At 41.1% G+C, this 17,937-nt stretch overlaps 1 protein-coding gene across 1 annotated transcript in view; it reads left to right on the top strand.

Annotated features, from left to right (window-relative positions):
* Positions 1 to 508: 508 nt before the first annotated feature.
* B3GALNT2 (beta-1,3-N-acetylgalactosaminyltransferase 2) overlaps positions 509 to 17,937 on the top strand; it is a 31,878-nt gene continuing 14,449 nt past the window's right edge. The window contains exons 1-4 of the mRNA XM_029961594.1: positions 509 to 623; positions 13,460 to 13,498; positions 15,539 to 15,686; positions 16,955 to 17,055. Of these exons, the coding sequence (XP_029817454.1) occupies positions 509 to 623; positions 13,460 to 13,498; positions 15,539 to 15,686; positions 16,955 to 17,055 (403 nt within the window). The remainder of the gene's footprint in view (positions 624 to 13,459; positions 13,499 to 15,538; positions 15,687 to 16,954; positions 17,056 to 17,937) is intronic.

Raw genomic sequence — 17,937 nt, 5'->3', positions numbered from 1 at the left:
CGGGCCGGGGCGGGACTGCAGCTCCGGCGGCGCGGGGCAGCCGAGCCCGGCCGGCCGAGCGGGGAGGAGCCGCGGGCGGCCGAGCCGGGCCGTCGCCCCGGCGCCGCTGGAGAGAAGGCCGGCGCGGAGGGGAAGGGGCCGGCGGCTGCGGCGGCCGGCGGCCAATGCGAAACTGGCTGGTGCTGGTGCCCTGTGCGGTGGTCGGGGTCGCGCTGCACCTGGTTGCTGCGAGCTGCGCGGGGAGCCACCCGGCGGTGGAGAGGACGGGGCGGCGGGGGATGCCGGGGCACCCCGGGCCGGGCAGGGCTCCCCACCCTCCCAATAGCCTGGCGCGGAGAGGTCGAGGCGGCGGGGCTGGCGGGGGCAGAGGGGCGAGAGGAGGGATGCCGTGGCCGGGGCATCCCTCGGGGAGCAGCGCCCGGAGTGCCTGCGGGGGCTCATCGGGAGGGAGCGGCTCGTACGTGGGCGGCGGCGGGAGCAGCGCTGGCTCTCGCCGCCCGGAGCGGAGATGCCGAGCGCGGTGGCGGTGCGGGGCTACCGAGGATGCCGTGCGCTCTCTGCGGGGCAGCACCCCTCGCTCCCGAACAGCCTTCTGCGCCAGGGGTGCAGAGGCTCCCACAGAGGCACGTGGGGAAGAAATTCCCACCGGTTTCACCTGTGTCGCTTCATTCCTGCTCCTAGGAATAGCTCTTTGCACCGCGCTCTGTTTGCCTCAGCGCTCTTTAAAACCCCTGTGCTGCACAAAGCTATTCATAGGACCGGGTGTGATCCAGCGCAAGTGAAATCAGACCCCTGAGGGCTTACGTTGTGCTCTTCGTAAAATGAGCTGTACTTTTCAGGCAGCAAATCTTCATGCCTGGAGGAAACAGTCACCTGTTGGAACAGAAACTTTTGTCAGCTACCCATAGGTGCTCTTTGACAACATTAAGAAATCCTCTATGTGACACGTGATGGTGTCTTTTTACTTAAGATCTGCTTAGAACTCTGTTTAGTGACCCAGTAGCCTGTTCACTAATGAAGCCACACTCTGTAACTGGTGCCTGTTCCCTGTGCAGGCTGTACGCAGCTGTGAGGAAAAGAGTCTGCTGATTTCCAGTGGCAATTAATAATGCAAATGTGAGAGAAGCAAGGTCAGTGCATTTGCACAGTCTGAAGGCTGCAGAGTTGTATGGGTGTCTCTGTGTCTATATTCTGGCTCTTGCATATCAAATGAGCAGTGGTCACACTGGAATTATAAAAGAACGGGAGTTCTAGTGGTTGAACTTCTAGCCTGAAATGTGTTTGAATACTCCGGTGTGGTTCTGTAACTTCGGAGCATTAAGGTGGAGTTGAAAGTGGCAGTATGGAATCTCATGATGATCTTTTCTGCATAAATGTGTTTTCCAGTAACAAGCATTTCTAAAGAAAATCCAGAAGTTTCTCAGTTGGTGTTGTGAACGAGCGGTTTAGGTCACTTAAAGATCAGTTAAAGGTATTAGCAAAAGTAGGTGGAACACAAATTTGTAAAAGTGCAACTTAACAAACTTCGATGGCAAGCTTTGTGCTGCTGCTTACTACGTGGATGAAACATCCAAAGGAAAATAGAATTGCCCTTAAAATTATTTACACAGAGACCAGAGACTCAGATGGATAAGGGAGACCCACTGGTTGAGTCACAAGGTTCAGAGTGGGTCCCTTGCTTTCTAGACTCCCGATGGAGCTCAGGTGCAGCTAAGTCCAATCCTGGTCTCCAATTTATATCTAAATGATTTAGCAGCACTTAATCATTGACTAATTTAACATTTACAGAGTGCTTCAATGAAATGTACTGTAATTACAACAGTGCCTTCATTGTAGATCTGATGTGGCAACATTAATGCTTTACTTGCCAGAAGCTATCTAACTGAATTCACACATGCATGCATGCTGACACAAAGATACATATATGGATATATGTGTAGAAATATATGGAGATATATGTATATAAATGTAGAAGGGTATACTTGTTAAATATCTTCGCATTTCTTAATGGTTGAGGGTTGAGCTTTGGGGAGTGGAGGGTTTGGCCCAGGCTCCATCATCAGCTTTTGTTGATGGTCCTCTGAACTTTGCAAATTTGAGAGTTTGTGAGCTCTGAGAGGTGTCCCACTCAGGGAGATGGTGGTGGCAGCCTGCTGCAGTCCAGGAGAGCCAAAGAACCTCACTCAGGACTGCTGTTTATAAGGTCACAAGGTGTTTGGCTTTAGTCATTCATAAATTCCCATCCTGAACACAGTCTGGGTCAGTAATTGCTGGAATTTTCAAAAATTCAATAACAATGGTAGCATTCCACTCAGGCTCTGGTTCAGGTAAGGCATGTTCCAAGGCTGTTAGGGGATGACTGATTTGCTCTTGTCCTCCACCTTGGTCAGGCAAGAGTAATTTCGGGTACCATCAGTGCCACCCCCACCTTGGCCATGTGAGAGTTCCTAGTTGAGTCAAGGGACACTTCTCTGCCCAACTCACTACACAAAGGCTGAGGGCTAATGAGAATTCCTGAGATTGTAGAGTGTAGAGGGACATTGAGGAGGACAGGGATAATGCACCACTACAATCCACCCCACGACTAAAGTCAATCCATCTTTCTCTCAAAGAGTGGTAATGTGGTTGCTTCTTGCCTCTGTGCCTATTAACATGTTAATGCTGTATTTCAGTTGTAATTTGAGGGAAATTTTTGGTTGGCCTATTTAATTATTAAGGTTTTGTTAAACGTAATTAAGCAGTATATATTTGCAAAGAGGTCTTTGTAACAGTGCAACCCATCTAGCTATTCTCTACACTCTGGCCAGTAGAATAACGTTTAATTACAAGCATGATAGAACAGAAATTAGATGCAGCATTAGATTCAAATTTTCTGTTGCTGTCAGTAACCATCTGAATAAGGTTTTCCACTTGTGGTGTTCTGCATCCTTCTTCACTCTTTCTGGGACATCGTATGTCTTCTGTGTCATGATGAATGATGATTAGGGTTTTGTGTCTGTTGTTTTGGATGCGTTCTAGCAGGTGACACAGGTCATTGTGTGTTCTAGTTTTTTTCTCCAAGGTCAGATTCATTCTAATAGGGGTAGGTAGTAAATCTTGATATGATGTGTTAGATTGTAGCAATTGTTGGGTTGTGACAGGAGTTGACTAGTTAAAGTTGCATCCTGTAATCTTGGTAAAATTACAAATACAGATATTTGAGTGATTATATGTTTTTACAGTGGTGTTGTCTGTAAATACAGAATCAAAAAGGATTCTTATACAAACACATCCATTTCCAACAAGTACAGTTCCAGGGGTTTCACTGGGATATATTTCAAAATAATAATCATTCTGTTTAATTTCAAAACAAATTTCTTGGCCTTAATGGTATTACTTTCACAAATAAATCCCTGTTGTTCTTGTACAGCATATGCAATCAACATGGACAATTTGCTATTTGTTCCCATTTTGCTGGGCCCATGATAGAGGATACTTCCATTGTGATTTAATCCCAATATATGCAGTGATTGCATATATACCGGATATGGAAGCATTGCCTGTTGTCGAAACAGAAGATGTGGTTTTACTGTTGGTGGGGTCATAAGTGAAATGGCATCTAGTTTAGATTGAAATTTTCTTTCCAATTTAGTTGCATTATCCCAGATTATTTTTTGATTTTTCAGTAAGTAAGGTGCCTTCCTCACCTTCTCTTGCAATTGCTGCCACAGTCGATTGAACCCACAGTTGAGCCTCAATAAAACAAAGAGCATGAGAGACATTGGTTTGGGCTGCACCTAGTGCATTCACAATTAATTGGAGGGGTCATATATCCAATAAGAGCCATTGGTTAGTTCCCAATGCTGATAGATAAGATTGCGATGTATGTTCTAATTTGTGTAAATTACTTGTTGCTCAGCTTATTTTGTTTGCTAAAACTTCGGCGTCTGTGCTATGTAATGCTCTTAATCCTGTTTCCAGGATGCCTGTCACATCTCTCTTTGGTCTTTTTATAGAGGTGAGGATTTAAAATGTTCTTGTAACACTAATGAATCTGCACTTGCAGGCATCTGTAATTTGGAAAGTTTAGTATGTCCTTTGGTTAATTTAATTTTCTCTGCAATTCCTGTCAAGCAGGCATACCATTTTCTGACCATAGGTTATTTTGCAACTCCTTGTGGGGGAGCAGTCCCATTTAGGATTGCTTCTAGCAAATTCAGTGGTCCTCTGGTTTGTGCAGGCTGTTCCTGGTGTATTTTCTCAACTTGGTTTACTGCTTGGACTAAAGAGATAAGTCCCTTTTCCCACTTAAGTGTCCCACCACACTACGCACTGTCCACCAGGTACCTAAAAACTTTAATTCTCTACTTGGTCCCTGACATTTTTCAGGTGCCATCTGAACTTCTGCTTTGTGCAGTGCTTGCTGAGCTGCTGCTATGTTTTCCCCCATCTTTTCAAGGGAATTTCCTCCAATTAAAATATCACCTATGTATTCGTACAGTTTCACATTCTAAGGGAGTGAGACTATGAAAGTTCGGCAAGCATGGGATGAGCAGCCGTGGATGAACGTCAACCCTAACCCTGCGGAAGTCTGGTAAAGGTATATTGTGTACCTTCCTAAGTAAAAACGAATTTCTTTTTATCCTCCTGTAAGGGGATCATAAAGAATATATCTTTCACACCTAACACTGTCATCCATGGGTGTGCGGCTGCTTGTAGCGTAGCTGTTAAAGTTGCAGTATTGGGTACTGCAGCTGTTAGTGAGGCCATGTTGGCATTTGAGAGTCGATAATCAGTTGTTAGATGCCACTTCCCACCCAGTTTTCTGACTGGCCAGATGGGTGAGTTGTATGGGAAGTGAGTTCTAGAAATAATGTGCCATTTTTCCAAGTCTGCTGTTACCTCAGAAGTTCCATTTCATGCTGCAGTAGAAATTGGGTACTGTGGTACGTCAGTAACTTTGAATCAGGGAGTGCAGGGATTGCACAAAGTACACACACTGTAACCCCCTGATTTCTGTCAAGTCAACATGTGAACCAAGGGACCACACGCTGCCACCTGTCAGGCGCCAGGTTTGGATGTTCAAAATGTCAAAACCCAAAATAGTTCCATTGTGGTCTTTAACTGCAAAGCAAGTAGATGACATGCACTTCCCACCCAGGAGCCATAAATTAACTTTTGCTGCTTGGCAAATAACACTTGCTCCATTCACTGCAGTGATTTTAACTCTTTGCTGTCCAGGTTCACTCAGCTTCTCAGCATCCTGTTGTGTTAATATGAAAATTTGTACTCCTTTATCTATTTGGAATTTTATCAGTTGCTGAGGGCCAACAGGAATCAGGATGTAGTTTGCTTTAATAATGGGTCTAGGCTCATATTTAGAGGAATCTGAGGGAAACAAGGAATCTGTACAATGTCAGGAGGATGGGGAGCCCGCATAAGCATCATTTCGATCTTTACCTCCAACCTTTTTTTTTCTTCTTTTCTTCCTTAACTGATTTTGCAGCCATTCTATTTTCAGAGATAGTATGAATTCAGTTGCCTTTGTGAATTTTATTCCTTTCTTTAGGTCCAGTTCCTTTTTATTGTTATTGTTCCTATCTTGATAAGCAGCTTTTAACCAGATAGTTAGCATTTTGCAAATAACTCCTTTTCCATCCTTTGTATGGCCCCACCTTTAGCTGTCCTTCCACAGCTTTACAATCATACCAGTTATCATGAGCTCATTCTTCTGAGAACTGGGGACTCAGATTTATTCCATGCTTTCCTAAGTTATCCATGCTACAATCTGCCATCCTGCCAACTGTGCCAATTTGTCACAAATGAATAGTTTTGCTTACTTAAAGAATCACCATCAAAGGTGAATAGGTGTCACTTGGGTTTAACCCCAGCTGGCAACTAAGCACCATGCAGCCAACTTACTCATTCCACTGCCCCCCATCCCTGCAGTGGGATGGGGAGAGGGATCAGGAATTAAAAAAAAAGGGAAAAATCCGTCATGAATTCAGATAAGAACAGTTCAACAATTGAAACAAAGTTATAATAATAATGCTAATTGTAATAAAAAGAAGAAAGCAAACCCAAACAAACCAAGAAAGACAAGTGATGCACAATACAGTTGCTCACCACCTACTGACAAATGTGCATCCCATCCTTGAGCAGTGATCGGCCCCTCTTTACCAATTCCCACAGTTTATATGCTGGGCATGACATTCTATGTTATGGAATGTCACTTTGGCCAGCTCAATTCAGCTGTCCTGGCTGTGCTCCTTCCCAGATTTTTGTGCACCTGCTTACTGGCAGAGCATGAGAAACTGAAGTCCTTCACTTTGGGTAAGCACCACTGAGCAACAACTAAAACACCAGTGTATTATCAATATTATTCTCATACTGAATCCAAAACACAGCACTGTACCAGCTACTAGGAAGAAAGCAAACAAACTCTATTTCAGCCAAAACCAGGACAGTAGGCTTAATATGAATTTGTAACAGTGCAGCTGAACGAAGTTCCATGGCAAGGTTCACTCTGTTGCTTACTACATGGATGAAACATACGGAGGAGAATCAATTTAGAATTAATTTAGAATTATTTACATGGAGACTGAAGACACAAAAGGATAAGGGAGACCTTCCTGTTGAGTCATAAGATTAAGAGTGGACCCTCTTGCTTTTTTAAGCTCCTGATGGAGCTGAGGTGCAGCTAGGTCCAATCTTAGTCTCTGACTTGATCGAGGATCAATATCTAAAGGATTTATCAGCACTTAATCATTGACTTATTGAACATTTACAAAGCGATAGGATTTACTGTAATTGCAATAGTGACTTAAATATACATCCAAGATGGCAACATTCATGCTATACTGGCTAGGGAATATCTAATTCAGTTCACACATGCAGACACACTGGCACAAAGAGATATGTTTATATACAGGGAAATATGTGTATACATCTATAGAGGTATACCTGTTAAAAATTCCCCTGGAGCTCAGTGAAATACTCACTTCAAATATCTTGGCATTTCTCAGTGGATGAGGGTTGGGCCTTTGGGAGTGGAGGGTTTCGGTGCAGGCCCATCATCAACTTTTAGTGCCGATCCTCAGAACTTCGCAAACTTGAGAGTCTGTGAGCTCTGAGAGGAGTTCTACTCAGGGAGATGCTGGTGGCAGCCTGCTGCGATCCAGGGGAGCCAAAGGGCCTCACTTAGGACCGCTCTTTTTAGGGTTGTTAGATATTTGGGTTTAGTCATCTGTAAATTTCCTTCCTGGATGCAGTCTGGGTTGGTAATTGCTAGTATTTTCAAAAATCCAGTAATAATGGTACCGTTCCACTCACGCTACAGTTCAGGTAAGGAATGTTTCAGGCCTGTCAAGGGGATAACTGGTTGTTCCTGCTCTCATTCCCTCCTTGGTCAGGCAACAGGAGTTCCTGGTATGGTCAGTGCTGCCCCCACTGTTGTGGGATTGATTCCTGGTCTGGTCAAGGATCGCTTCACTGCCCAAATCATTACACAAAGGCCAAGGCCTAATGGAATTTCTGAGATCATAAAGCAGCCCCAAGGAGGGAGAGGAATGCACCACCACAGCTGGGGAAAGAGAGAAGCTTTACTTTTCAGAGTTTCTCTGTTTTGAGCAGTTATTATCGGAGTTTATGTTTATTCCTGTAAAATTGTGTTGCATTGGATAGTGTTAGGATAACTAGGATTTTTAAAAAGGTTTTTTTTAATAGTGAAAGGCAAGTGTATGTTTTATTTGTATGGGAATTATTTAGTTGTAATCTATTGAATAATGTATTCACACTGAGGAGAGAAAAACCTATGCCTCGTATAACAAGAGAACTTACAGCATCTGTAGGAAAATGCTCCATATGGTACATGTGCTGTCTCTTTGAAGGCTCAAGCCTTGCATGATAATTTAAGGAAGAGTCTGTCTCTTAACCTTCAAAGAACTGCAAAATGTACAAGCTGTAGGTATGGCTGCCTTTGCAGAGGAAAGAAGGATGAGCTAAGGGACCTCTTTTATCTCTGATGTCTTCTGTGTTGTATTTTTTTATTATTCAGAGTGTTTTGGGAACATTAGTGAATTTATATACAAAAAAAAGAAATGTCTCTTTATTAAAAGGCTTCTTGAATCTGAAACTGTTAAAGAGGATCTGGTAGTGGCTGATAAAGCCAGTCTTGTTCCACTTGGTTGAGTAATCTTTTCCCCCCCTTGTTTACTACTCCAGCTGCTCTGTATTACCTATCACCTGGAATCCCTGGTATGAATAAAAAATAAATCTTCTCATGGGGCAGTGTTTTACAATAGCTGTGACATAAAAATGAGTTATTTGTGCATTCTGTGGTATTTCTGTGCAGTATCCATGTGTCTCAGCAGTTGTGTACTGTCTCAACAGTTATGAAATTAGCTACCAGGAGAGGTCAAAGGCAGAGTGAACAGCAGTTTTGTTTTTTGAGGAGTTTAATTCCTCTCTCAATAATCATCACACACAAAAATGGAAATCTACTGAAAAGTGGATAACCTGTCTTAGTGATTATTTACTTTGACTTCATTGACTCACTAACATAAGATTGGAATAGACATCTCCAGCCATCAGTTCTGCTTACTGTTTCTGTTAAGCTCTTGATCTCTGTCTTAAAATGGCAGCTGGGCAGCCTACATTTACTTAGTGAAGGATTGGGGTGGCTTTTTGTTTGTTCACTTGGATTCGTGGCAGTCGTAGGAAGAGGCTGTTCCAGAAGCTTGTTGCCCTGATTAGAAACATTTTGTCATTTCTAGCCTAAGCTTACTAGCAACTGGTTTATGCCCTTTAGTTCTTAAGCCTCTCAGTTAAAGGGGTCTTTCTCCTCATTCAGGTACACTTCCAGCATGTAACCATAGAGACAGAGATCAAAGGTGTCATTGTTTTAAATCTTTGTTTTCTTAAGATGAGCAATTCAGGTACTTCTAACTTCTACTGGTAAAATAGGCTTTCCATTTCTGGAAAACAATTCATTTTTATTATCTATAGGTCAGATGACTTTAAGTGTAAACAGTGTTCCAGTCTTCGCTCATTTAATCTACTTTTCTTCCTCTATTGGAAGCACCTTCTGTAATAAATACTTTCTCTTTACTACCCCTTGTGAAAGGCCTGTAGTCTGCCCGCATCCTTTGGCCCTCGGTTGTGTCTCTTCCTGTACAATATTCTGAGTTTCTCTGTGTTCATGATCACTTTTACCATGGTGTCACAGAAGATAGAGTACTCTTCTTCTAGGCAGTACTCACTAATCGGAAAAAAAATAAATAGTATCAAGTTCTGAAACCAAAGGCCTTTGTTTTAGTGTCCTGACTTTGATGGCTTCCTGCTTTCTTTTTGTTCATCAGTTAATGGGATTGTATTTCACACTGCTGAGCAAGATTGGTGCAAGAACATGCTTTTAGGTTTAATTGAAGTCCTCGTCTATCTGGTTACAACAAGTGCTATCCAAAAGAAGTTATTGGGTAGGAGGCTTTACTTAATTTTCTGTAAAAGTCTTAGATAAATGCTAATTATAAAATGACCTCATAAACTTGAGAAGGAACAGATAGACCTTCTTTTAGCACTCCAGGTGGATTCATTGCTAATTGTGTGTTTTAATTGATGGCACAAATCTTATTGAGTAGGAAATTACTCACTGTAGGGCTTCAGTTACAGTGCCTAATCAGAGAGCCCCACACAGTCTGTGTAATTTGCTGCTACTTTGCTGATGCTAATGCCCTTTTAGACGTTATTCCTGTCACATTTCTGGGGGTGTGTGGCAGCTAAGACTTGGCCCTTTTGGTTTTGTTAGAGTCAATCTTTTACTAGTGAATAATTATGCAACAGATTAAACCCCACAATTTTCTAGAGTCTGCTTGTATGCCATCTGTTGTCCCATGGCTCAGCATGTAATTCTTTAGGCACTGGCCTAATGGAACCAAAATGTAGAAACAACCCCTGAGTGATGTTGTGCTCTGTAGGGAGAAATTTTGCCAAAATGTGAGATTTCCTTAAGAAAAGATGTTGTCTGAAATCTGTTAATCCTGTCCGTCAGGGAATAGTATGCTTGGTCATGAAGTTATTTCATCCTTTGTAGGCATGTAAAGACTTCCAGGCTGCTGGCCTTGGAAATTGAAACCTTCCATCAACAGGTCATGTTTGCACTGGCAGTGGATATGCAGTTCTGCCTGAAGTGTCAGTTGTTGCCCTCTCTTCATCTATAAGATTTTACTATAACATTGTTTTTCATGTATGGGCCATCCCCACCATAAAACAATCCTCTTACCTTTGATGGCTTTGAAATAACTGACAAATAATCCACAACAAAGCTGATGGTATTTTCCAACTGAATTGGAATGTTTTTAGAGTTTGCAGTTATTCCGTGGACTGGTGTCTGAGACATTGCAAACTACTAATGAGCAGCAATGGAGCTGTATTTTTGTAGTTTGGCACTGGGGCAAAGAGAACGAGTTCTTCCAGGGTTGGCTGAATAAAGGTTTTCAGCAGTTGTCCTCTAAACTGGCCACTGAGTAGAACAGCCAGAAGAGAGCAAATAACCTTCCCTGGGATCAGGCTTTTCTTCCATGGCATCAGGGATTGGTAACCAGTTTTCAATGGGTAAAGGTGCTGTGCTCTGCTTCCCCTGCCCTGACACACCCCCACCCCTCCTTTCCAGAAAAAAAAGAGGGCATCAGGTTCAGTGTTGCAAAAAGGATCTGCTTTGTTCCTTTTGTGTCTCTGTTTCTGATGCTTTGGCCATTGTTCCCAGTTTTGTCTAGAAATGTGCATGTGCTGTATCATTAATGGAGTTCAGGGTACTATCAGCCCAGCATTATCCCTACAGTCACTTTGCAGTTCAGAAGGACCCTGCTGTCCTATTTTTTTAAGGGAATGCTGTTGATGTAAAACAAACAAACAAAACAGAAACCTCTGCCTGCAGAGGTTTTCTTCTTTGAATCTGTAAAGCTTGTTTAAAAGCTTGTCTGCCTCGAGGAGTACTGTGCTCCTGCAGAAACCAGGGCTGCACATCTTGGCGATTTTTGGCTCTGATATAAAGTAGGTACTGCAGGGGAGTCATATCGCTGGGCTTGCAGCAAAACGTGTAATGCAGATGAGCTATAGCAAATTACTCTAAGTGAAGTAGATTAGTAAGGGGAAAGAGCTGCTTTTACTCTTTGGTTTGTTCTTTTTCTGTGTGTGTCAGAATTCTGTGAATACAAATCTTTATATTTGGTTAATTCCTTTCTTTGTTTGGATCTTTCATAAAGTAGCAGAGAAGAAAAAGGCATTAAAAACCAGGACTATGGTTGCAAAGTCTCAGGAATAGGCTGAGATAAAACCCTGGAATGTATAGGCTTTTTTATTTTGGAGAGGGAGTTTTCCTTTTTAATCTTATCATATGAAGTGGATTAGTTGAGCATATTCTAAATAACTTCTGCCTGGCCTAATTAGTTCCATTCATTGATTTATTCACACACACACACACACACATACACACACACACACACACACATACACAAAAAGGCTGCATGGGTAGCAGAAGATAAAAAGCCCAGCCTTCTGTGGACCTCACTTATTTTAGCAGTTTCCAGTGGAGGTGCTGTGGTGCCTGATAGTGCAGGGGAGCCTACACTCCTGCATTTCTCAGTGCAGGCACTAACAAGTCTTTTCTCTGTCCAGTCCAGTTGCATGAAATGTGGATGCTTAATCACCTTGTGGGCTGCATATTATGTCACACTTAACAAAAAATGACTGGCAAATTCAGTAGTTGGTAGAGGATTCATCAAGAGAGAGATGTGCAGCAAGACCGTGTTTGTTGACAAAATCTAGCTAAATGATTTCTCACTCTTTTCATCTCCTCATAATGAAGTAAACATAATTAACAGCTTAACTTGACATTTTACTTGAGAATCAGTCTCACGGGAAGAAGAGATGCATGTTCATCTTTGTAGTTTGGGATTTTGTAAAATCTCAAGAGCTGTTGACTGCTGCTGAGGTGGTTAAAATTTGAGTAGGGTCAACAGACTGTATGTCAGCAGTGACCTCTTTCCATGGCCAGCTCCACAGCAGATACACCTCTGTGTCTTCTAAAGGCAGAACTTTGTGCTTTACATAGGTCCTTGTTTACTTTTTCCTTCGTCTTTCCCAAACTTTGATCTGTTCTCAGTCAAGTTTGACAGGTTGAGGTCCCAAAGACCAGCATTTTCACCAACTTTCATGAAACTTGGTGACTGAGAATCTTGTGAAAGCTTACTGAAGCTCCTACTGAGGTGAAAACCTGTACTAATAAAAGTAGTATGGTCAGATGTCAGCGAATTGTGTGGGAGCCTTACAAATATCACAGCCCAAGAAAGCTTCAGTAGTAGCCTATTAACACTGTGACACAAGGCTCTGGCAAACTGGACTTCAGTAGTCTTAAGGCTGACAGAAGTACACCTTGCAGTTGCTGTACAGCATTAAATGGGTCTCAGCAGTTGAGAGAGGGCCACTTCCTTTCATGTTTTTGTGGCTTTTGCTGTGGCTTAACATCATCCATCAAAACAGCAAAGTGAAATCAATTTTGCTCCTGATGCTAAAAGAGTGTAGGGTAGGCATTGTGTATTTGTCTTATGTTCCACTGGGAAGTCTTGGGCTAAGTAATTCAACAGAGATGCAGCTTCAAGTCAGTAAGAATTCAAAAGCAAGGCAGCTAGTGGTAGTGTGACCTTTGAATTGGAAAGGCTTCTCCTTTTGCTTCCCTCTGGTTTGCAACACTTTTAGGGTTTATTGTGGAATGTGATGTATAGCTTTCTTCTATTTTTTCACCTCCTTCACAAACCACAAAATTTACACTTTTTTTTGCCTTTAAAATCAGAAAATGTAAAGGCTTAATTGTCTTGCACAGCTAGTTCAAGGTAAGAGCAATATGGTGTGTATTTTTTAAGCTTATTACCAACTCTTAAAGTTTTGGCCCAAGAGTGCACAAAAATAGAATGTAAAATAAATAGGTTTGGTCCCCAGTGGCAAGTATTGATTGGTTGTCTAAATTGTCATCATTTACTTTGAGGTCAGCAATGTTTTCTCTTAAATTATACTGCATCAGGGAATATTTATGCAAATATCTGAATTATCCTTATAAATTAATAATAGCCTTAGTATTTTTTCCCTGTACCTCTCTCTTTATCTCCCTTTTTTTTTTTTAATAGTGCTAGTTCAGAGAGACACATGAATCTATTTTCCTGAAAGTTTAGTGTTATTTCTGCTTTGCCATAGGACGTAGAAACATTTGCTAACAAGCAGAAACCTGATTAATTAGATTTTTGTGAAATTAACCTTTTTTTTTTTTTTTCCATTTTCAGTAGTTTTAAAAGTAAAATGACATAACCTTTGGGACAGAGAAGACAATCTTCTGAATATAGACCACTGTAATGCTGTTCTGAAAGCAATAGGATATTAATTCTGAAGCATCTGTTACATGAACATTGTTCCCATGTGAATGGTTCATAAGGAAAAGCTTCACTCATTTTAAAATATAAACTAATTAAAAGTATGTATATTTGATTTGAGTGGCTTATTTTTAGATTGGGGTTTTTTTTTAATTGATTCAAGCCAACTTATGCTATTCTGAGTCAAGTCACCCCATAGACTTATGCTTAGTTTAATTTTTCTTTTTTTGATGTAATGAAATGGTTCTGCTTCTAATTAAAAATGATATCTTAAAAAACAAATCTGTGTAAACGATATCTTATATATGATCTACAAGCACATTAGTCCTATGAGCTTTGTATTGGAAGGCTTGCATTTGAGGCTGAAGAATAATAAAAGGATGAAAGAAGAACAAGATAAAAAAAAGGGATGTGTGACCACACAGGAATTTGCTATAATGTTGTAGTCTTATAAACATGAGTCTGTATCATGTATCTCTGCTGTCTTGGCGAGCTGGTGATTCTTGGTTATGTAATGACCTGTACATTTCAGTACAGATTCATTTAAATAACTGTGGAACTTAATCTTCTTCTAGAAAACCACTTACATTAGTGAGAAATAGACTGGGAAAGGTCTACCTGTGGAAACATAGCTGTACTTTTTCTGCTCTTGTATTGTTATGAGAATCAATTGCAGATCAGTTTTATTTGGCTTTGGGACTAGGGAATCAGGACTAAATAGCCCTAAAGCAAAAAAAAAAGTTCTGAAATCTCTTGATGCTGATTCAGCACAGTGCAGAATAAGGCTAAGGCCAAGTCCTCTCCTCTGCATGCTGCACAACACTGATGGTGGGATATAAGGCTTAGATAGATTTCTGGTGTGATTTGGCACAGTAGTTCTTGTAGCAGGTACTGTGAGGTCCTAGGTTAGTGAGCAGTTTAAAAAAAAATCTGTCAACTTCAAAGTGGAGAAAAGGTATGCTCTTACAGGGGGTAGAATCTAGATAATAATATAATTAAATATTATTATAGTAAGAAGAATTCTCTTTCTAGTGGGAGTACACAATACAGATTTGACCTTGTTTTTGGTCTCTTAAAGATTGTATTGTAAAGAATCTTGTCTATGTAGTAGTATGCAGTAGTTCAGAGTGCACTCACAATTGTTTTCTTTGTCTGCAGCCTAATGAAAAAAATAGGGAGATGAGAGGAGAGCAATGCATTGCTAAAATTAAATACAAATCTGTCTTAACTTTAGAATGTCTGATAGATTAAACTAAGCAAATTCGCTTTAACTACTTGCCTGACTCTTTGAAGGCTCTAAACCAGTGCTTCTCAGGTCTCTATCTGCTCGTAATCTGTCTTGAAATCAAGTTCAGGTTTCATGATCTCTAAATTGAAACAGCACAAGCTAAATCCTGGATTACAAGTATTGGTGGTGACATCCAGCTTTGAACAAAGCCAGAGCATTCCCCTGTGAAGGGATGTAACACCCTGTCTGAAGGCAGAGTAGTGTTCACCTTCAAAAGGTTAGAAAAGATAGGCCTTGATGTACCACATTGAAATATTAAGTTAGAAGAGTGGTCCAGCAGCTTTAAAAAGAAAGGAGAAAACAGGCATGTTAGTGCAGGTTTTGGCATGTTGAAAATGTTTCCCTGATTCTGAACTAAGAATGCAATAGTAATTCTGCTGCTTGTTTTAGTGTTTCAGTTCTCTTGCTTTTGAGATGCACTTGAATCACAGAATCACAGAATGATTTGGGTTGAAAGGGACCATAAGGATTATCTAGTTCCAAATCCCCTATGGATTTGGAATCCAATGGGCAGGGACACCTTCCACTAGACCAGGTTGCTCAAAGCCCCATTTAACCTGGCCTTGAACACTTCCAGGGGTGGGGAAGCCACAACTTCTCTGGGCGAATTGTGCCAGTGTCTCACCACCCTCTGAGTAAAGAATTTCTTCCTAACATCTAATGTAAATCTCCCTTATTTTAGTTTAAAACCATTGCCCCTCATCCTATTACTATACGCATGTAAAAAGTTGCTCTCCCTCCTTTTTATAAGCCCCCTTTAAGTAGTGGAAGGCTGGAATTTTAATTCTTGCTTGCAGCTCAGGATTGTGGTAATATGTGTATATAATAAATCTTTGTCACTTTCTATTTCTAGGTCCACTGTCCTTATTTCCTCAGTGGAAGCTGAAACATTATGATGTTATTGTAGGTGTTTTGTCCGCTCGACACAATCATGAGCTACGCAGCGTTATAAGGAACACTTGGTTCAAGCACCTGAAACAACATCCTGCACTGAGCCAACGGTAATCTCTAGTGTTTTGTAATTTGGATCTGGAGGGAGGGGGTGAGGACTGTAATGCTGAAATATCTTGATTTAGTATTTTTTTTAAGTATTTCCTTTTTTTCCTCTCTATTTTTGAGCATCTTGTACTCTGATAGATTTTTTTAATCTATTTAGTAATATATAAGAATACTTCTTGTCTTGGGCTGTAACTATTTTTTTTTACACTCTGTTAGTTTTTGCAGTTAGTCACCACTGTTCATTAATGATGTGTAATATAAACCTTTCTCTTTTTTGTGTCGCAATGTCTGCTTTGTGTGGTATACAACTTGAAATGCTTAGTAATCCAGGATACTCGAAAGTGGGCAGGATTGCATTTGGCGAGAGAAACACAAAATACTCTTGCAACAACCTCAACTGTAAAGTTCAGGTTTGTGTCCCACTGAACCAGGTGCACCAAACTGCTGCAGTGTGAGTGACCCTTCCTGATTGCTTGCATAGACCTGTCAGTCTACAGACAGGGCTGTTTTTGCTGAGAAGTTCTGCTGCAGTTCGTTCCTGGAAACGTCGTCTTGATATCAGACCTCACACCTTGCACTGAAAGCGCTTCACTATTCACAGATTTCATGTCAATGTACAGTCTGGAGCTACTTCAGTCATCTAAAAATGTGACCTTTTGTAGCTTATATGGAGGTCTGGGAGGGCATTTAGCTGCTAGGTGAAGAGCTAGCTTAAGGTGGATTCTCTTGCTCTTTGTACTACTTGTCTCCTGACTGTGGAACAACTATGATTGGGGCTGGAGAGAGGAACCTCTTGTTCTGCTACAACCCAAAGTTGAAACATTTCTTTGTAACAGATAGTCTAGAGTCCTTGTTCCTCCTTTTATGCTACATGTCTTTTTTTTCCTTATTTTTTTTTACTGCCTTTTGAATGTAGAGTATTTAAACGATCTTGAATTAAATAATAAAGCCAGGCTGGGAAAGGCAGATCTTCAGGATTCTTCAGTGTTACCCTAGGTACCTTTTCTGTTCAGTGTGCTGACTGCCTTGAATCTCATTCCTAGCTGCCAATCTTCCTGCATCCTCATAATGAGATGTAAATGTTAATGTGGGTTTGGAATTGAGCTCCTATGAGAGGATTCACGTGATTGCTCTACATACAGACTGTCATTGCTGATTTTTAAGCAAAGCCTTAAACCTGTGAAAGACAGGCTGTTGTGATGAAATAAGGTGATTGAAGATGGAGGGAGGAGGGAAGAGAACTGGTGTTAATAAAACCAAATTATTTTAGTGTCCTTGTGAAGTTTATAATAGGTGCGCATGGTTGTGCTGTGCCAGTGAAGGACAGAGAAGACCCCTACTCCTGCAGACTTCTGAACATCAGTAACCCAGGTAAAGAAGTTAACTTTTGAAAACTCTATGATCTGAATTCTGAGAATAGTTTGGGGAGTTAAACTGGGACAGCCAGTCTTGAAAACAAATGCTGCCTAGGACTTGCTGTCTTAACAGTTGCATAACCTTCCTGTAAGAACCATGTGCAGGCAGAAAAGGGAGAGATATTGGGGTGTGTGAAGGGGAGGGGGTCATTGTCTTCTAATGGATTTGCGTTTTCCTTGTGTTAGGGACAGTCTCTCCCATATAACATACATTTTTACTTGATCCATATGTCAAATGAAGTTGGAGAGAGCCAGAATGACACAGTATGGTGTCAAATGTGAAGAAAGTAGCCAAGGTGACTGAGTCTTGAGTGCCAGATGGACTTCTCTGGTGACAACGTGAATTTCCAAGCAAGTCTGGATGATAGGTTTTTCAGATTCCACTTTAGAGAGAGAAAAACTAAGAAATGTACTATGGGGGAAAAGGTTAAATGCTGCCATACCAGAATTCCTGACTAAAATTGTAAATTTATCCTGTCACCTTTTATTTTCTATTTTATTTTTGTTCTTTAATTACAAGTTAAGTAAGGACTGCTTGGCATTTAAGCCATGATTGAACAAAAAATGCAACTTCTGTTGCTTTCTCTTTGAATGGTAACATCCACTGCTCCCAAGTGTTAATAGTACCTCAGGGCTTAGGGAGGCAGTAATGCCAAAAAGCAAGTAGCTGACTGAAGTGGAGGTGTATGCCATTTTGATGGCATGAATAATTATTTTAATATGCTAATATTCAGGTATTCATGCAGTCAAATAGCATTTTTTACCTTCACTCTGTGGATTTATTGTGTTTCTAATCTTTTCCTTGTGGATATATAGGCATTGAGTTGCAATTGTTATT

Source organism: Manacus vitellinus, unplaced genomic scaffold (assembly GCF_001715985.3).
Source record: "Manacus vitellinus isolate BGI_N305 unplaced genomic scaffold, ASM171598v3 scaffold_37_pilon, whole genome shotgun sequence".
NCBI lineage: Eukaryota > Metazoa > Chordata > Aves > Passeriformes > Pipridae > Manacus > Manacus vitellinus.
This window is presented reverse-complemented; position numbering and strand designations above follow the sequence as displayed.